The 16,832-nt window shown below is 38.3% G+C and overlaps 1 protein-coding gene across 3 annotated transcripts; it reads right to left on the bottom strand.

The window, feature by feature from the left end:
- Nucleotides 1-401: 401 nt before the first annotated feature.
- Nucleotides 402-16,498, bottom strand: SCML4 (Scm polycomb group protein like 4). Of its 3 annotated transcripts, XM_053460668.1 has the most exons (8): nucleotides 16,291-16,498; nucleotides 10,608-10,715; nucleotides 9,770-9,899; nucleotides 9,034-9,234; nucleotides 6,699-6,893; nucleotides 4,187-4,459; nucleotides 3,529-3,674; nucleotides 402-793 (listed from the first exon to the last, which is right to left on the bottom strand). In XM_053460668.1, exons 1-8 carry the CDS (start codon nucleotides 16,486-16,488, stop codon nucleotides 668-670), a joined length of 1,377 nt encoding a protein of 458 aa, XP_053316643.1. In that variant the 5' UTR covers nucleotides 16,489-16,498; the 3' UTR covers nucleotides 402-667. The 3 variants fall into 3 exon arrangements, with proteins under 3 accessions (XP_053316643.1, XP_053316641.1, XP_053316642.1); XM_053460666.1 differs by lacking the exon at nucleotides 10,608-10,715 and having other exon boundaries at nucleotides 4,187-4,462; XM_053460667.1 differs by lacking the exon at nucleotides 10,608-10,715.
- Nucleotides 16,499-16,832: the final 334 nt, after the last annotated feature.

The raw sequence follows: 16,832 nt of genomic DNA, 5'->3' as shown, positions 1-16,832 counted from the left end.
CACAGGATTTGATCACTACTAAAAGGTCCATCTCAACCTTCTGACCTGTTTGATAACGTTTAGTTAAGAGGAAGTTTTATCTGCAATCCGAAAGTGGTAATGCTACGCGTACTTGTATGTGCATGTACAGAGAGACTGAATGTTAAAACTATATAACCCCCCAGAGCAGAAGGAGTGACGTTTGGCGCTGCTCGCTTTGTGCCTCCATTTTTTTGGTGCTGTTCCCACCCCATGGACAGCTGGTGAGCCTCCCAGACTTAGCTCCACATCCCAATTGGGAGCATAAATGGAAGAGCTCCAGCATCCCTGGGAAAGTCCCTGGTATCACAATATGGTTGGTGACATCATAATCGCAAGCTACATGTTACACACCAATAATGGGCCAGATAGCAGGTTTGTTGGTGATACTTGCCAAAAAAGCGGTTGAGAACACTGACTGTGATGGTTTAGCATTTGGCAAGTCATCACAGTTGCCACTTATTAAAGACTATGGTAATGTCATCCACATTCAGTGCAATTGATTGCAAGGATTTCCAGTAAATTCAGAATATGAAGAAAAAAAAAGTATTTTATAAAAGGCAAGCTTATGCAAAATGGTTGGATGGCCTTTTTTCTTAATAAGGCAACCTCTACTGTTTTAAAGTACCATATTTATATGACAGCAATGTCAGAACTTGACTTGTTTCAGCTTATCAATATGATAGCACAGCTTCAGGGCAGGCCCTAGTTTTAGTCCCAAATATTTCATGACCATGTCGCTCCTCAGCAGCAACAAGGCATTGCCATCAATCTCCTGTTGGGAAGAGTGAGAATATTAAGCAGATGGATACAGTAGGGAAAAAACCAGAATCAATTTAGAAGCTCACTTTGCAGATACAAGTGGACATAATACAATGCCGCAATCTACTTTATTATCATATAAATTACTATGTCCAACGATGAGAAAAACGTTACCATATAAATTGCTGGCACTTTACCTAAAAAGAAAGCCAATATTTTAGGACAAGTTAAGCTATTCCTAAGTGGCTAATTTAATGCAAACGAGAAATCACATTACATGTAAAAGTGGTACAAGTCCAGAGCAAACAGAATGCATTTTCCTTCATTAATTACCAGTGTATGCAGAACCAAGTAATGAAAGAAACTACATATATTTCATAAAAGCCCCAACCTACCATAGCGTATTTACACGCACACATATATTTGATAAAAATCCTTAGTCAGAGCCCATATAAGTGAGCATATAGTGAATTAATACATGGTGGCCATCAAAAACACATTTACATAGACAAAACATCCTTCTTATTCCTCTGGTGCACTTTCGTGGTTTAGAAAAACAAAAACTATACAAATTTTTTTTTAATCTGCTAAAAAATGCTACAATGAAAGCTAGTGGTGACATGATAAGAAAGTGATTCAATGAGTCTGTAGAAAATGCATAAAACGATACATTTTAGGCAGATTTTGTCGATGTACAGAAAGTAAATTAAATAAGCTAATTTACTGTATCATTAAAATATAAAACACTTTAACACAGGCAATTTAACCTTTTTGTTGCCAGATTAAATTTTAATATGTACCAGCATTGTAATGCAATACAGATTAGAGTAGTGTTACTTTGCCCTTTAATTGATGTCTGTAGAATGGTCTTAAATGTTTTCTTTCTCTTAATATCACTTCTTATTTTTTTTTACTAATTCAAAGGCCTTTTTGCTGTTGTTTATATATTTATTATTACTTTCATTATTTATTATTACTTTGTCTTGTGTCTGTTTCAGTTGGTATCAAGAGGATTTGGACACATTTTAATGTATCTTAACTGATTCTAATTACCGTATTTGCTCGATTATAAGACGAGGTTTTTTCCAGAGCAAATGCTCTGAAAAATACCCCTCGTCTTATAATCGGGGTCGTCTTCTAATCAGACCCCAAAAAAACGCTGGCGCCATGCTGCTTACCGGTCGCGAGCAGCGTCTCTTCTGTTAGAAGCAGGGCAGGAAGCTTGCAGCGTCCTCACAGAACTCTATCTCCCCCCTCCCTCCTCTGAGGGCGGGGCCAGAGAAGTTGCTACAGCCGGTCCCCTGCAGAAGTCTGCGAGTGGGAGATCTGCAGTTCAGGTGAGGGGGTGGGGGAGGGTTTTTGAGTATGTGTGAAGTATGTGTGATTAAGGGAATGGATGAGTATTTAAATGTTTGTGAATGAGTGTGAGTGTGTGTGTGATAGCATGGATGTGTAAGGGGGGTGGGGGTTGTAGCATGGCATATGGAGGCTGTAATCCCACTGCTATCATCCCCAGGTTCCAGCATGTACTGGCTGCCTTGGCTTGATAGGAGTGTGATTGCTGTTAGCAGTTTGATATATATATATATATATCAAACTGCTAACAGCAATCACACTCCTATCAAGCCAAGGCAGCCAGTACATGCTGGGTTAAAAGGCATATCATGGGGCTGAGTGGCATATAGGGGGTTAAAATGCATTTCTGGACCTCCAGAAATGCATTTTAACCCCCTATATGCCACTCAGCCCCATGATATGCCTATATACCTCCAGAAATGCTTTATACCCCCCTATATGCCACTCAGCCCCATGATATGCCTTTTAACCCCCTATATGCCAGAGTGGCATACAGGGGTATAAGGCATATCATGGGGCAGAGTGGCAAATAGGGGGGTATAAAGCATTTCTGGGGGCAGAGTGGCATAACTGGGGGGGGCAGGTTGGCAAATAAAAGGAAATTTTAAAAATATATTTTTCTCAATCATAGCTTTTATTAAACATGAAAATAATTTACATTAATATTTACTGGTAAAACTTTTTCCCTATAGGGTAGTCTTATATTCAGGCTTTTTGTTTTTTTCCTAAATTAATATTTTGATTTTGGGGGGTCGTCTTATAATCGGGGTCGTCTTATAATCGAGCAAATACGGTATTTAATTACTGTGATCTTAAATGGCTGTCCAGAAGTTTGCTTTGATCTGCCTAGACAAGCAGTGACTTTAAATTGGAGATTTTAAATTGAATCGTTCGGGAGGAGAAAAGTCACGCTGCTAAACCTGTTTGAGTGCTTAGCACTTGTTACTTGACTAAGTGCCTTGAGAGTTGAATTTCTTCCTTGTGAATTTGGTTGTAGCATTCATTCTTTGTTCATTATCTAGATTTTAGACAGCTCATTGAATAAAGCCTTGTGTGTCACAAATGCCAAAAGCAATGTCTCAAAAAATGATGGGAAACATGAAAACATGATGGATGGTAGTGCTGCATTGTCAACCAAGCTATCTCTTTAGAAAAAAACATAAACCAAGGGCCTGAATAGATCATCTCCTCCAAGGTATTACGTTCACGGTTAAGATGATCTGTCACCCTTTTCACATTCTGTGCTTCTATTTACTAAATAACATTTCTAGATTAAAATGGGCTATGTAAAACCCAACATATGTGTATACCATTCCCTAAGATTGAACAGGGTGATTTTTTTGTATTGTTCCAAGAACATTCAGTAAGAGAACACACAATATTACCACTTACATGTTTTCTGAAAAGGTCAACATGAGGGCCTAAAGCTTGCGGATCAGCATCCTTCACAAACCACACAACATCCTCAACGCTCCAGCTGGAAGGGTCTTTGCTTGCTGGCCTGTTTGGCTCCTGGTTTTCAGGGGATGGACTGGAGGCTGTGAGGAAAAAACATGGCTTGGATCAGCTGTGAATTTTTGCTCTCCCTACATTAACTAACAAATAAAAAACATAGTTCGCCTCCAAACAAGCTACTTTCTTCACAATTATAAATATATTTTAAATCTTGCCAGAATACTGAAATATGAGTCTTCTCAGAAATCTTTTCCTGGGATTAAAGCCACTTCAGGTCAAGTGATTTCTAATTTGCCAGCTGGTTGATTGGGCAAAAGTCTGGGCAGAAGTTGAGATAAAGTCAGCTTATGGGCATTTCCCTCTTTTCTTTAAAAGATAAAAATCCAGGTAAGCACTCATTTGGCTGGTAGGTCCAACTATGTGACTGGGGGTTACGTTTTTACCTAATACTATTTCCCAACACAAACTTTAACCTATGACTTTTAAAACAATGACATAAAAAATAATACAAACAATAAGGGAACACTATAGCACTAGTTTGTACAAAGTGGGTCTCAGCGAATTTTGGAAGGAGGTAGAATTATATAAAGGTTACCACTTCTGTTTCCCTCAAGGTATGATCCATTTCTGGTAGGGCTAGCCGCCTGTCGTCTTAAGTTGCCAGAGGAGGGTCCTCCTGATGACATTCGGTTAGAACCATGGCTGCAGGATGAAGAAGAGCCTCCTCCAGATCCAAGACGTCCATCTCCTGAGTTCTGTCTCATAGGGTACAAGGAACCCATATAATTAAAGGCTGAATCAGAGGGATCCATGCTGTATCTCTTTGTATTCACAGGATCAACCAGATAATCCTCGGGTATCACAGTTTCTGCTGAGAGAATGGCAGCTGCATGAATACTTAAACATTGGATATACATCAGATGCAAGTTTCACTAGTGCTGAACACATGGAGAATTGGTTACGCATTTTAAACAGGACACATAAAAAGGTTGAATGGTCTCATGCAGTAGGATGTTGTCATACAACAGTCCTTTAAGTGACTATTGTACCAGAACACACTACTGCATGTCACAGTTGTATATCTGTGATCTATCCTCAGCTACACAAACCTTATGTATTCAACACTAATACATAATGTTTGTTGAGTAAGGGGTTTCCTAGTAGAGAACGCATTTTACAGAGCTCAGCTGCGCCTTCAGATGTCCTGATTTCACCCGGCTTCAGACTTGCTTATGTGCGGTTTTCTGAATGATTTCAAAAGTCCTATAAAAGCATATGTGATAGTTGGTGAAGCTCCTGCTTGAGAGACAAAAGCTAATGTACAACACCATATGGCCATGCATTTAACAAACTAAACAGGTAATGAGTCAATAAAAACCCCTCGTAGGCCAGCAGTCTAAGTACAAGTAATGGAATATCAAATGTATCAACATATGGAGAATGATAATATAAAGCTGACTGCTGGAATGTAGCTATGTCACATCAGCAAACCATTTTATGCTCTATTTCTCAAACAGCCGTCAAGCAACTGGATGCTGTTAATGCACTCGGGAACACATTTTATATGCAAGCAGGCCCTACTGTGGCAGAACGACATTCACAAATGCAACACAGAATTAGGTTTTTACCTCATTTTGATTCCCAGAAACAACACTTAAGTTTCTATAAAATCAGAGTGTTAAAGAAATCTAACATGAACTTAATACCTTCCAACGGAAGGGAAAGGGCCTAACAGAATCCTGTTTACTACAAAATTAACATTATATGGAAGGACATAAACAAAGCTACTGCTTTCATACTAAAAAAAATAATAATAATAATTTAAAATAAATAGACATTTGTAGTTATTAGAAACAAAGAGAAACAGACAAAAAAAGGAAGTAAATTGTTTTATATTATCAATCAGTTTGAATTTTTCCTCATTAAGAGACTGAAAATTTTAATATATTCTCTCCCGAGCACATTCGTATCAACACCTGTGTTATTGTTTCACAACACATATGTATTTTACATGTTGCTGAACAGAACATATAAAGTAACCAAGTAGTATATGGGATGTATAACCGGAAATTCATTATAATAACATTAATATTTTACCTATCGGCCTATTTAACCATTTAATTAAAGTATCTGCACAGATACAGCTGAACTGCACTTACGTGTTGTCACTCAGATGTAAGCATGTGAGCAATAAATGCACGTTAAAAGAATCATTTATTAAAGGACCCATAATCATCGTGGCAACTTACAATAATCATTACATTATTGTTGTTTTAACTGTCCAAGAATATTTTGACTCACAACTGAAAAAAGGTTTTTGCCCACTGTTACTCTATTAGCGATCATGTTGAACGTCTGCTGAACTGCACTACTGTTTTTTGACTTCAGGACCAAAAATGTAACTGGGTGGGAGTTTTGTCTGGTATGTAATTTGAATCATTTCCAGTTAATGATAATAGTTTTATTCACGTCATTTTGTTTTATTTTATTTCTTTCAAGGTTGCCCCAGTATTTCTATCAGAAAAAGGTTATGCGTAGACAACCTCCGTTGAAGTTATATAAAAACAGAAGACTGGAAAACGGTTCACAACCATCATACACCAAAGGTAATCAGCAAAGCATGTGTTGTAAGCTGATTCACTTCATCACCCTCTTCAAATACCCTTTTAAAAAAGGGACAGTTTTGGGTCCTCCTAGAAAAGGACACTGAACGTACGTTCAACTGTCTTCAGGGGTGACCCATCAGTTAGACTTATGCCACCCAATTGTTTTATCCTTTTGGGTTATATATTTGTGCGTGGCTTTATAATAATATCCTACAAAGTGCTCATTTTTTGGTTTACAGACACCTCTGCTACATGTATTAGAAGTATATTATTTTGCTGTTTTCTGACTTTATGAGTAAGGGATATTATTGCTTTATGGTGATGATTCATGTCGAACAGCCAAAAGTTCTGAAATTTTATTAGGCTTTTTTCTTTCTTTCTCCTGCGGCAATGTGGGTACTTGGAAGGGTTTATCTTGATGGACTACAACACTTTTTTAATCATTTAATTTTGGTGACGTTATTGCTGATGCTATTATGATAAAACAAATATGCTGCTTACCTGACTCCATCCTCCCAGTATCGTACTCCTTAGGGTTATCTGATGTGGTGCTGTACTGCACAAACGGCTGGTTACTGAACAGATTGTCACAAATTAGGCTGCGGCAAAGCTTCTTCAAGAAGCGCAGGACATAGCCTATGCTGTTCACCACAGGAAGGCTGAGGAGGTGCTGCTTACCCTCAAATGAAGCAGAAACTGAAAGAAAAGAATCTACATTTTCATTGCTACCAAAAATGAGCAGTGATTGTTTTTTTGCATTACAATGTTTGTAATGAACCTAAAAGTAGACAACATGGGCCATGGCCTCAGGGCCAGGCTGGGCTTACTATATAGGCAATGTACATAGGGGTCTAAGGCATGCTGGAAGGGGTGCAAGGGGCATAACTTGTGTCAACCTTTCCTAAGGGGGGCATGGGTACAATGGAAGGGGCATGTCAGTAAAGTGCACATGTGCACTGACCTGACAGTTTGCCTATTTGTTCACTCTGTTGATAATGGAAGCCCCGGCAAGTTGTGTGCACATGGCAGTATTTGCATAATTCAGCAGGACGCCAGTACAGTTATTTTTTATACAGATCTCAGTGAAGATGTCTTGTAACCAATAATCCATATAATTTCATATGCCAGATCCTTGAAATATGTCACGGCAACATCAATGCCTTATCCAGATCTCTTTCTGAAAGGAAACAACTTGGACACTGATGCCAACCCTACAAGAGCGCCTAGTACAAAGCCTTGACATAATAGAGAGATTTCAGCTTGTGATTTGGGGACTTTGTAGCAATATTGTTCTACAGTGACAAACGTATGGAATTTATCTCCTTGCCTATATGTGAATCTGTGAGGCATTCTGTCTCTAGGCCATGCTTTGCCTGATGCACTGACTGTTTTATGGAGGAAATGCTGGCTATGAAAAAGATTTAATCTTAGGGAAAAAACATAGAAACTTTTCATTCTGTTCATATACATATAAATGTCTTATTTCTTTTCCCATGAACAGGGCACTTTGTTCCTCTAATTCCAATTATTTTTCTCAATCTCAGGCAATCTATCTGCCATGGTACATTTCTGTAGCGCATGACAGTCATTGATAGTGTCATAAATTGCTATGAATAATGATACATCAGGTTAGGCACAGCAATCCACCAAGGTATTCATAGCTTTGTCATCAGGTATTGTACTCACTAGATCTTTCCTTGTGCTAATTAATTCCCTTTGTGAAGCAGACAGCTTACTAATTATTTCAGCTCCTACAAAGTCAGAAATGGATGCGTAATTTTATAAAGCTTATTTGTAGCAATTTTATTCTCTACATAAATGTCCTTTCATTTTCCAGACATCTGGTTTTATCATCACCTTTATTTTCTTTGTTGCCCTGTGGCTTCTTCTAGCAACGACCTTGATTGTTCAGCAGAGTTCTGTAGGACTTGCGAGGAGCAATATAAGATATTGACAATAAGGTCATATACTATCCAAGGGATTTAACCTGTTATTGTGTCCATATGACAGATTGGTTACGACAGAATATTATCCTGCATATCTGCCTCGAGCATTTGCTTTGACGTTGCATCAATTTGTTATTCCTTGTCCAATAGAGTTTTATCCTTAAATTAACATTATAACATTTAGAAGGCGCAATGTAAACTAAATAAACATTATATGCAGATACATTTTTATAGATGCAAGGAACATGAAAAAAATAGGGGAAAACGCCTCCTTCTCATTACACACCATTTTTATTTTTCTTGCATTATTTTCTTAATCTCACACCCTGCAGTATTTGTATACACCCTGTTCTCTTTCTATTTCCCCGTCTGTTTGTTTTCTTGTTTTTTCACGACACCGTTTTCTGTTGATTTTTTCTCCTCTTTTCTTTCACTCCTGTTTTACTTCTTTTACCATTTACCATTTTTTCTGATCTCCATTCCTTTGGCTATTTAACTTTCCTTTCCCCTCTTACTTCTATCCTTCCTTCTAACCCCTAATCTGCAAACTCTGTTCTCCTTACCCCTCCACTATGATCATATGCTTTTGACTATTAAAGTGAATTTTTGAAAAATCCTCAACAAAAGTCTACTTATTCTGCTGATTTGAACACTAAATGACACTTTAGAAACATTATAGTATCAAGTCATTCTCAAAACTATTTGTTCGATAGTTTCATTTACAATTTTTCCGGGAATTGTTCTTTGCCATGTGATGCAAAAACTGGAACTGAGAAGGAATTGCCACAAAACTGATTTCTTAAAAGCTTCTGTGATGTTTTAATTAATGCTCTAGATACATCTTGTGGATACCATTTGTAGTATGAAAAAAGGATATAAGTCTCCTTTACCTGACACCATTTCCCCTCCATATCCTTGCTTTACCAGGGAGAAAACACTCTTCTGCTGATGAGCACAATCGATACAGGCTTGCACTGCTTGCTGTAGCACCATAGAGGGTCTCTCAGGCCCAAAGTGATCAGGCAGCTGCTGAACCTTCTTTCTGTCAAGATATGGGCCTGTATTTGCTTGCTTGTTCACGTAAATACAAACTGAAAATTAAAAGTACATCCATATGTTATAAAAATGTAAAAACATGTTATAAATACATAGAATATGTTATGTCATTTAATTTTTAATTTAATTCAATAATAGCTTTTTTTCAAGGGGCAACAACTAAAACCAACATTTTGCTCCAGAATTTTCATGAAATTATTATTAGTTTTGGTCAACATGTGTGTGGGGGGGGGCAGAAATGTGGCAATAAAGTGATCTGCTTGTGTACACACTGCTAAATGGTAGAACATAACAATTAGAAGACTGAATTGATGACCATATGATAGAGACTAAAAGGGGAATAAATATATGAGATATAAGAGCTTTACAGTTCTCCTTCCTATATCAATGGGGACAATCTGAATATTAGGAGTTGGAGTCTAGGAAACCTATGCAGTCAGCTATCAGGCATGGTTGTAGTATTGGGGACTAAAGCCCCCAGAAGCCCCTTGGCATTTCTGTTGGGTAGTTATAAAAAAGAAACAGCTTGGGGTGATTCAAGGCTTTTTTGTATGAATCTGTTCTACATACCTGTAAGAGCCTGTGGGACCGCAGAGTTGGGTACGGTGGCTGCATCCTGGGGAATAGAGCTAATATCAGGCTCTGGGGTGCTACGCGGTGGAGAGATAGCTAGCGGGGTCATAACAACCCGGGACTTCAGCTGTAAAACACAAGGTAAATAGTAAACATAAATACATCTGTACCAGGCAATGGGTGACAATGACTGATAACATTTAGTCCGTGTTATAGCACATACTGAGGTAGTTCACAGCTGGGTAACACCAGTCCCCATGGACCAAACATATGCCAGGTTAGTACAATGCATAGTAAAATCCAAAATGATTTTATTACCTCACATTTCTGATTAGATCTGTATTAATATAGATTGAAGCAAAGTATTACTCACACAGAGGCTCGAAGGGGAACTGTTACCTCAATACCCTGATATTAGTGCAAAAACTCTAAGACTAAGGGCCAAACCTTAAGTTCTTAGTTATGACTTGTAGTTAATACTTATGAACATGATCTATACATTCTATCGGTCACATGAGTAGATATTAAAAAAAAATATTTGCTTGTCTTCTCCCACAGGAGGACCATCTCTGAGCGGGAGGCTGTGCAGGCCGCAAAATGAAGAGATCCCCATCCTAACTTCACACCTCAATTCTCTTTTTTTTTTGCTCAATGCGTCTATTTGATTAATTACGTGCATTTTCTTCCATAGCACTGGATAAAATGACCTACAAACAACAACCTAAAGAAAAGTTGATCCTGCTGACTAGCCATTCCCCAGAAACCGCTAAAATGAGAGAAGGTCCCATGTAAAGACAAAAGGTTGGTGTATCCTTAATAAAAGTCAGATACTCACACTCCGAAGATGCAATGCTTGAAGATTTAGAGTGAGGGCATGCAGAGAGAAACAACGTTTCGGGTTCGCTACAGGTAAGGTGAGCAGTGGTACAGGAGTTCTTATGTACTAAAACATAAGTGAAAACAATGCTATCAGTTCCCGACTGGATACACCACGCTTTTTGTCTTTACAGTTCACTTTGATTGCTTCAGAAAGATGGTATTCTAATAAAAAGTAGTAAGGATACTAGGTTATAGATATTTAAAACCTAAAGCTATCTTATTCTGTACACATCTCCTGCAATTTTTTTTATTGTTGATTAAGGTCAATTTTACTACCTGGAATTTACATTGTGTATTCAATTTAACCACATAGGTTTTGAGACCATTCAGCCAGATTGGTTGCAAACTTTGGGAAGCTTCAAGAAACAATCATGTCAACAATCAAAACAATCATTTTTTACGACATGACTATTCCTTAATGTTAGAGTCCCCCTGTCTTCACTTGAACCCCAGAACTTTTCTGGCCCTTTGGCTGTATGGCACACTAGCAGGCCGATGTGTAATTGTGCTAAATGCATGGCTGGGGGAAAAAGCTTCGGGAGCAAACACAAACTTGCAGGAATGAAACAAGTGCTATTAGACTCACTGTCACCTAGAATCCTGACAGCAATAATAATAATGGACTCATCGACACAGATTCAACACAAATAATCCCTACTATCTACTATAGGCAGTCGGATCAGTTGCGTTTCCTATATGAAAATCATTACTTTATAATTAGCAAATTGGCATTTTGTTCAATAGCCAGTCATACATTTATAGTCCTTTTTTTATATTTCTATATAGACAGAAATTTCTGTATATCAACACAACTCCTTGGCTGAATGTTGCCAGCCTCCCCTGACATCTAACACTGAAGAGCAGTTAAATAAAAATATTCTTCTATATTTTTAGTATGCTTTTAAGCAATCAGTGGTCGGTATCTATTTATCAAAGTCTACGTCAGATGTAAGTTCAGATTGAATTATGATACTGAATTAAAGTGACAATGATTGAGAAATACCATAGGCACCTCATGCGTATATTCTTAAATAAAGGCTGCTTAAACCTGCTTTACATTTCAATGCATATTGTTACTTAATAAAAATGTCAAACAGTACAAAAAATTTTTTTTTAAGAAAAAAAGAAGACTGTGAGTCGAGAAATTGGCCAAGTCTACTTTTGGGACTAAGGATTTCTGATTATAAAGAAGGCAAGAAGAATATTAACTGTAAAGGGAAGTGATGTTGATTTAAGAGATTAAACTTTGTCACCATGGTGATGGAATCACTGAGAGTGTCACAGCTTCCCCACTCATGATGAGTTCTAATAAGCTGTTTGAATAATTTGTGACATTTAGAAAAGGCTGATAACAGCCAGAATTGTCAGAGTGTGTGTTATAAAGGGAGAAACAATTTGCAAAATTAATCAAGTGAGCATAGTGAAATTCCCCGAGCTGCGAAGACCTGGAGCAGATGGATTACATTAGAAGCAAAGAAAAAAAATAAGTAAGCACGCAGGAAAGGAAAGGGCTTTTCTTTCCATGTCTTTAGCAGAATATAAGCCCCTGGAGCTGAGTGTGTGTGGAAGTCCTTTGGCGAAAGCACTCTTCACTGACCGGCAATGAGTAGTCAGTGCAGCTGTAGATGCTCTACACTTTCCTAGGTACGTGGTATTGAGAGTGCGTGCAAAGATCAGATACTTGGTTGGCCCCAAAAGTCTACTTAAACTTCTGGGTTTTACATTTTTACTATTAGCACAATACATATATATGGACATAGTATCATGCCGGCTATTCAGGCCTATGGTCCTTGGATGAAGAACATCTGTCTGACCCTTATCTCTTTAAACCTCATTGCTTTTATTTTTTAATACGTGAATACGTTCTACTCTGTTATTTTCCTATATAAAGTTGCGCCTTTTTAAATTATTAAAAAAAATATTAGGCACAATATCAATCACATTTTAGATCTGAAACCAAATTCTCCTGAGCAGGCCTGGACTGGCCACCTGGCTCCAGCGGCAGATCGGGTGCTGCAGCTACGGAAGAGTAAAAAGATAGGAGTATGTATGAGGTCGCACATATCCAGCTGTCAGCCACGATTATGTCATCACGCAGCTGTTGGCCTTAAAGTGCCAGGGCTGCCCCATGATTGCCAGTCTGGCCCTGCTCCTCAGTAGTTTATTAGCAGGTGTGATGTCACAGTTCTTGAATGTGAATTCCAAAGCACCTCTATGTTAGTGTACTTTAGAATATGAAATAAGCATAATTGAATATTAGAGCAACTATGGAAAAACGCTAGTCGGGAACAGAGTGCACATGGATATTACAATGGGTTGTGAAAAGTGTTAGGGATTTTTCCCCAAATAAACAAATGCTTTTGTAAAATGTGTTTGTACCTATTTATCAAGCAGACTTTTTTTCTACTCAGTGATATTGGAATTGGGAGAGATAAAGCTGCTGGTTCTACTGGAAAATGGGGGGTGCCTGACACTAGAATATGTTTCTTCTTATACTCCCTCCATCTTCAAACCTTGTGTTCTGTGACAACCAATATCTGCAGTCAGGAAGTATTTTGCAATTATAGAACCATGAAAATAGAGTGTCTGCCGTTGGTCATGTGACAGCAGAATTATTGACTGTTGTCTGCAAGGCACCTATCTGCCAGCTGTTGGTGGAAGAGAATTATTTCAACCCAAGTCTTTCATCGGTTACACGGAGCATGTGCTGTGCATTCTGAGTAGCATCTCTGAATAAAATATAATCACCTGCAGATATTTTAGTATCACAACAGCAAAACGTCTTAATATATTTGTACAGGCATTCTAATAACAATAGGCCATATAACAACAGGCCATTATTTATAACTTCCTAAATTATCCAGCTCTGTTTCTCTTCAAATATTAACCCTTGCATTGGCCATCACATGAATTCTAGTGTAGTGGCTTGCAAACAGTGGCAAACAAGTATACTCCTTGTTACATCTTCTGCAGCAATATTCCCTATATACACAGGACATATCAAATAGTGCATCAGATAACAACTTTGTCAGAAACAAATTGTTAGAAGGGCTCTGCCCAAAGAAGCTTACAAACTACATTAAAACCATTGCTTGGCAGAAATGCTCTGAATCTGATCTACTGCACACACGGGTGGCTCAAAGGAACAGTGATGTGATTTTTTTTCTTGACACGGCTGCTTCATACAGACAAAAAGCCTTACCCTGCCCTGCATAGTATATCTATATGCAGGGAATCTATGCCCTAAAGTGCATTTTCTTCCAGTGTGCACATATAGAAATGAGGAAGCAGCCACTGGGGAAATAAATGAGCAGTGCTTCTCACTAAAACACTATTAACTTGATACTAAGATAGGGATGAGTAAAGAAAACACAAGTAGCTTCACTGACATTTTTTTTTAAAAAAATGCGGTGGACTACCCCTTTAAAACATTTTATGAGGTTGATCCATGTATTTGTTACTTCTCGGTTTATGTATTAAATAGTTTTTTGGGATTCATATAGTCATTCCACATTGTCTTCCAAATCCAAAGACACTGTTATGGTCGAAAGTATGTATTTTTCAGAAATTAGCAGGTTCCAATTTTCCATGAGCTTTTACTGAAACATTATCCACGATTGTAAAAACAAAGTAGCGCAAAATCTAGGCTCTAATATAAATGATCTCAGTGTAATTTTTCTTACTTACATACAGAGTTGTATGTTACTAATATTGCAGTGTAAGTCTTTACTGAGCTCTAAAGGTTCCTTAGCCCAGACTTACGTATGGTTAAAGTCATATTGTAACGTCAGTGAAGGTCATGATTGTCTGCAGGCGTAGCCATACTGCATATTTATCACTCTTAACTTAGATCAAAGTAAATATAATGTTCAAGGGGTACCATCTTGCTTTCATTATAGTGAATAGAGAATGTAATACATCCTGTCCAAAATGTTTTGATATGTCCACTTCAGCAGACCAAGACATTTTGGACAATGCTGTGCTTTCAACTTTGTGGGATCAGTTTCGGGAAGGCCCTTTTCTATTCTAGCATGACTGTGACACAGTGTACAGAGCAAGGTCCATAAAGACATGGTTGGAGGAGTTTTTGGTGAGAAGAACTTGACTGGCCTGCATGGAGCCCTGACCTCAACCCCATTGAACACCTTTGGGATGAAGATTGAAAGCCTGGCCTTCTCGGCCACAAAGCCTGACCTCACAAATGCTGTACTGGATAAATGGGCAAAAATTCCCACAGAAACACTACAAACTCTTCCTAGAAGAGTGAAAGCTGTTAAGGAAGACCATCTACATATTAATGTCTATGTATTTAGAATGTAATGTCATAAAAGTCCCCGTGGGTGTAATGGTCAGGTGTCCCAATACTTTTGTCAATATTATAGATATGAGAAACACGAAAGTAACAGTTCAAGAAAGACAAAGCTAACACATAAAAATTGCTTTGGTTCTGTAGCGTAAAATAGACCTGGTTCTTCCAGGCTTAAAATAGGTCTATTGTCTTAACATTTAAAGAAACTGTAAAGCAAGGTTCTAATATATGAAAAAAATATCTAAAGTTAGCCTTTTGCATTGTTTATTGGTGTGACAGCAACCTAGAAGTTGTCAGAATGTCTTTTAATTGTTCATGTTGATGAGAAACTTTATGTCACAAATTATGAAGTGCTCTGCTCCAAGGCTTGACAAACTCAAGAAGCTTTACTTATAACACTATGTGAATAAAATAATGATCTCTGCTATACAGATCTGCTTTTTAATTTTTAGAAATAAGTTTATACATGAAAAATAAAGATTAACACGAGAAGAAAACTACTTTGTTTTCAGTTTTTGCTGGTACTTGAGATCTTGAACGATTCCCCAAAAAAGACTCAGATAGTAATAGAACATTTTCATTTTTTTTCCCAATATCTCCCAGTTCTAGTTTGACATAGGAAAGCCAGAAAATAATTTTTCACAGCAGGAGGGCTGGTTGCAGTGGACTGCCTGCTTAGTAATATTCCTGTGAATCTAATCCATATCATCAGAGTGCACCTCTCAGATGTGCTTTCCTCTGAAGCATGTTCAACAACTTCAATGGTTCATTTTATGTTTGACTTTCCAGATATTAGCTATTGGAGCTGGCAATCTTGCTCCAGGGGCTAGACAGGCATCCATTTACCAAAATAAGCACCTTTAAAAATCTCTGCATCACAACTATAGGCCAATTGCACTACAGGGAGCCAAGAGAGAAGAGTGGCATGAATTATTGTTTCCAGGAAAAATGTCATAAAAATTACCGGGGAATATGATCCCAAAATATTGGTTATAATTTTAGCCCTAAAAAGAGACATTTTTTGTACCTATGTGTTTTTTTCTCCAAATCGTATTTGACCATTGAGATGTATAATATATTGACTAGTCTTGTAAGCTCATCAGAATTCTGAATTGCTACTTTATTATTTACCGTACATTAGACAAATAAATGTGAAATATTAGCATGGCTGGGCAAGCTGTTTTTAGATGATGACCATGGACCATGAGTCTCATCATGACTGGTTGAACGTTACAAGTATAATAAAGAGCTTTCAAAACAATACCTTACCAATGATTAATGAATAATGAAGAATGAAAATGTCAGGATGAAGAGAATTAAGATGCAGTACCTTAAAGCCAGGCTTTCTGCCTCTCTTCTTAGGGATCTTCACAGCTGGTATGGACCCTGCTGACCCAGAGTAGAGGTTGTGGACTGTCATTTTCAGGGGGTTGGAATGAAGTGGAGGGCGTCCTCGCTTTCTGCCAGGTATTCTTGGAGACTGCATCTCCACACTGTGATCTCTCACTGGTAATAATGAATGATTCATATACAGAGAAGGACCTGTAAAAGGGATGAACGAAGAAAGGTTTATATTCATTACAATAACTGTATAATAACAGTATAATAACAGTATAATAAAGTTTAACAGCAGTTCCATACAGTGGCGGAACTACCAGGGTCGCAGAGGTCGCGACTGCGACCGGGCCCTGGAGTTCTGCCAGTCAGGGGGGCCCAAGGGGTGCCGAGCGGTTGCTGAAAATGACCGCCCGGCAACTCTTGGGCCCCCCTGACCGACAGAAATCCAGGATGCCTCCGCTCCCCGCCGCTGCTGCCACCGTCGCTGCTGCCGTCGCCGCCACCGCCGCCGCCTGCCTCAGTGTTGGGAGCAAC

This window comes from Spea bombifrons, chromosome 3 (assembly GCF_027358695.1).
Source record: "Spea bombifrons isolate aSpeBom1 chromosome 3, aSpeBom1.2.pri, whole genome shotgun sequence".
Classification (NCBI taxonomy): Eukaryota; Metazoa; Chordata; class Amphibia; order Anura; family Pelobatidae; genus Spea; species Spea bombifrons.
The sequence above is the reverse complement of the archived record's forward strand: the minus strand, read 5'-3'. Positions and strand labels throughout refer to the sequence as shown.